At 44.9% G+C, this 4,448-nt stretch overlaps 1 protein-coding gene across 1 annotated transcript in view; it reads right to left on the bottom strand.

Moving 5' to 3' along the window:
* Positions 1-622: 622 nt before the first annotated feature.
* Positions 623-4,448, bottom strand: part of camkmt (calmodulin-lysine N-methyltransferase) — a 153,210-nt gene continuing 149,384 nt past the window's right edge. Inside the window, exon 11 of the mRNA XM_054750223.2 lies at positions 623-920. Coding sequence (XP_054606198.2) covers positions 822-920 — 99 coding nt within the window. The 3' untranslated portion in view covers positions 623-821. The remainder of the gene's footprint in view (positions 921-4,448) is intronic.

Raw genomic sequence — 4,448 nt, 5'->3', positions numbered from 1 at the left:
GGAGACAACAGCTGAGAGGACCGGGACATCGTATCTCCCGGTGAATTTCCCCTGAAGTTCCGGCGATGGAAACACACCTAATACATCAATTCCACAGTATTGGGTCAATTAATGCAAAAACAGCTTCTTCCTGTTCAGATATTCAAACCATGACATTTGACACAAAGAAGTGGAGTTAAACACATTAATGAATAAAATCCATCAACTCCATTTCAAAACTTAAACCACAACTGAAGAGAGGAGTTAAAGGTCACATAATTAAAGAATTAAAGCCAGCATGCTGTTGCGTTCCACCACATTATAACACCAACAGAGTTGAGTAAAATTAATCAAGGTGTCACTTAGTCAGGTCTATTTGTGCCCGTGACAATAACTAAGTGTAATATGCAATCTGCAGCTCCTGGAAGCAACGGTTGCTCTTTTAATCTGAATGCGCCTTAATGTGTTAATGCACCGCTGCAAGAAACACACAAATGACGTTCTTGTGCTGACCTCTGACTGGGATGAATGAGCTATATTAAAATAAATTAGAGATGGAAAGAGGAGAAACTGAGTTGTTTCACACTGTGACAGTCGCTTAAATTAAAGCTGGCCTCCACGCTGAGGACAGAAACACAGGGGTGTGGGTTAACAGCGACTGGTTAAAGGGGTAAAGATAGAAAAGTCTCCATGTACTTTTCTATATGGACAGCCTGTAAAACTAATAAAGGACGGGTAATAACCAAGCCTTACTTGTTAACTATTCGGAAGGCTGACTGGGGAATTTGTCAAACTCAGATCCCAAACAAAAAAAGGAATTGTGTGTGAGCTGTTGGTGTGTTTCACTCAGCATGGTGGACAGGTTGAGGTTCTTTGGTCAGGGTGATGAGGAGAGGATAGTGGATGTTCTCGTCATACACTTGTTTTCCTTCCTTCAGCATCTGGAAAAGAACAAAATAAGATAAGACATAACTAAACACAGTAACACACACACGCACGCGCGCACACACACACACACACACACACACACACACACACCAGGGTTTCCCTTACATAGGCGTAGCCGTGGCACGCCGCCACGGCTGAAATCCCACCGCCACGCCTACAAGATCCCGTGTTTTTTTTTTTTGGCGCTGTTTCCCGAAGAAGCAGCGGGAACTACTATGTTGTCGCTTGTGATCACAGCCGGCAGGCAGTAAGGAGGAGCAGGCAGGGCAAGGTGAAGTTACAGCATAAGTTACTGAGTTTAAAATTAGAAAGGTAGCAGTGGATAAAATGCTTTTTGGTTTACATGTTTCAGTAGCATTAAGATAAACGAGTGCTGACCATCTTGACAGGGTTTCCTCCAGTGCTTATTAGGCCAGGTTCTCCTCCCCCCACCAGGCTAAGCATCACTTATTTAAAAAAAAAAAAAAATTTAAAATAAAATTTAAATTTAAATTTATTCATGTAAAATTTATTTATTTATTCATGTCTGACTTTAACCGCATCTAATACTGTATTACGGCGTGAGCGCAACAGCGACAACTTAAGATCGATGTGTGAGCAGCCTGAGAGGTCGGGTGTTTCATCTGAACCCTTAAAACCTCCAGCAGGCTACGCTGCACTATTGACGTGTTAGCGCGCGGCGCTAACAACTTAGCAACGTGACATGTCTCGGAGAAAGCGTAAAACACGGACGCTTCTTCTGAAGCGGGAAAATAACACTTCTTCTTAAGCAGAGCACAACGTCGTCTCAGCTCGTTCACGGCCGAGCCGGACTGAGCTCGATAACATTGACCCAGCACAGCCACTGGGTCGTTGGAGCTGCCCTGTGACTGCCTGATGGAAAAACAGTGGGTTTCATCAGACTCGTAAAGTTTCTTGTTTTTGCTGGGGACCCCCTGTATTTTACCGCTCCCTCCTGCAGTCTTCCCTTATTAACATTTAAAATGATTCTGTAAATTCCGTGTATCAATAGAAACAATCTCTGCCTCTGCCAGCTGCCGTAAATGTAGTCTCCAAATAATAAATAAGAGGTGCATTCATCTGTATCTCCTTTGATCTGCATTAGTGATATTTTCAGCACCAGAACAATGAAGCAAAGAAACAGATTCCTGAGTTTGTTAGTAATTTTATTTATTAGGTGCATCTAACCTGTTCTATTTTTCTCTGAAATGAGATCAAATCAGTGTTTCTATGGGTTGGCTCCACTCTGCACTAGAAGATTTTACTTTATTTAGAGACGTGTCATAATTTCTCCCGAAACCAAAACATAACGCCAAAAATGCAACATGGCAGCAGCTGTTACCAAGAGCATAACCATTTGTGTTGATGATTGAGGCGGTTTGTTTTACCTCAATTTGATTGGCTGTTTGTTAATGACTTCAACCATCATTAGTTGAGGCTGCAGCTGAGTGTCTGTCACAGTTTTTTTTTGGATCTTAAAAATAGTTATTGTGTGAACCACTATCACCTGTCCAACCTCCCAATATGTGTTTTTGTTTATTCTAGTAAAACAATTTCATACATGACCCTAACTCTAAAGAGAATTTAGCTTCAAATATTTTATTATTTATTTATTTATTTATTTATTGCCACATGGAGTCCAGAATATTCAAATACAGACATGTGCTTGTATCCGACTTCCTCCCTTGACTCCCCCCCTCACGTCTTATCACACATCCTTGCCACACCTTGGGCCGTGAAAGCCTGAAATCCTCACACCACCTCTTCTCTCTCTTTTTCTTAATGCAAACAACCTGCTCGAGTCTTCCTCTCCGCTAACCCACCCCCCTGTGTAGGTTATCTTCATGTTGCCACCCCTCCAGGCTCTGCCCGGCGATTGAACCGCCGACCTCTAGAGAGAAAAAGAGACGGAGGGCGGCAAAGACAGGAACACCAGCTGACCCTGGGGGGGTTGGGCACGGACGGGCAGCTGCTTGGACGCTTTGGTAGCTGTGTGGACCATGGCCAGTATTCACGTTTAGGCAGAAGGAGCGAGGGAGGAAGGGATGGAGAGATGAAGAAGTAAGAAAGAGTAAGCAGAGTGCTCACAGAGGTGAAAAGTTTAACAAGCAAAGCTGTTCCTCCTGATCGCAGGCTACCTAATCAGCTTCATGGGTGGCTGGCTAAATCGGCTCTCAACCCGGCCTGCCACTTCGCCACCCCCCCCTTCCCTAAATCTTTTCTCTTTTTTACCCCCCCCCCCCCCTCCAAGGTGCAGGCCATTTATTTTATTGCCACTTTCACTCCAGCCAATGCCTCCTCTCATTCTGCCTCTCCATTGCTCTGCCCTGCTTCTATAGACTAAAAAGACGAAGAAGAAGGAGGCTCCGAGACAAGGGAGGGATGGATGAACTGGTTGTCTGGGGTCTCTCTCAGCAGGATTAGGAAACACAGAATAAGGGATTGGGGGATGGAGAGATGGGTAAAGGAAAGGATAGAAGGACAGGCTTGACTAAACAGAGAAGTGGGTTGTGATGTAGGAAATGGGAAGATAGAGGGGAGCAGAGGGAGGAAGAGTGCAAAAGGCTGGAGGAAGATATGTTAGAGAAATGGGCGAGGAGGAAGGGGGTGGTCAGACAGCTGGGGGGGGGGGGGGGGGAGCAGGGAAGAAAGTGAGCGCATAGACACAGCGGGGGTGCCATTTATGCAAGTGAGAGAGACAGTGATGTATACATGTGCACACACGTGTGTGTGTGTATTGGTTTGAGAAAAATTAAAATTCATGACTCTCTTCACAACCATTTGAGTAACAAGATTAAGATGGCGGGTTAGAAAATAGTGCTGGCATTATCAGGCTGCTTGCAGTCCCTCCAGCTGCTTGCCTCTCTATTCCACAACAGTGGGGATAAGAGGATAACACGCCAGCCCTGTCTGCCCATCCCAGCACATGCCTAACGCGTGTGCGCGCGCACACACACACACACACACACACACACGCACACACACACACACACACACACACACACACACACACACATACACACAAGGACACACTACTGCTGCACATCGGCCAGCTTGACTGCCTCAAGTCTCTTGAGAGTGTGTGTTACAAGGTGAAAATGAGTGTGTGTGTGTGTGTGTGTGTGTGTGTGTGTGTGTGTGTGTGTGTGTGTGTGTGTGTGTGTGTTTAGAAATATGCATAGTTGCAATGTGGAGGGCTCAGAAAAAAAGAGGTTTGAAAGGAATAGTTTTTTACACACACACACACACACACACACACACACACACACACACACACACACACACACACACACACACACACACACAACTGAGTTTAGACAGTCACTGCCAGAAAAATGTCTTCTTTTTTTTTTTTTTTACAAAATTGATCACTCCTGGTTTGAATTGTACCTACAGGACAATCATTTAATGTATCTTGGCTTGAATAATCTTCTGCTGTGCACCATCCTGCTACAGGAGTCCCCCAGGTCTCTGTAGGACCTCTTTTCTTTGCCATATACAACACCTCACTGAGTGAGATC

This window comes from Nothobranchius furzeri, chromosome 12 (assembly GCF_043380555.1).
Source record: "Nothobranchius furzeri strain GRZ-AD chromosome 12, NfurGRZ-RIMD1, whole genome shotgun sequence".
In the NCBI taxonomy this organism is placed as follows: Eukaryota; Metazoa; Chordata; class Actinopteri; order Cyprinodontiformes; family Nothobranchiidae; genus Nothobranchius; species Nothobranchius furzeri.
The sequence above is the reverse complement of the archived record's forward strand: the minus strand, read 5'-3'. Positions and strand labels throughout refer to the sequence as shown.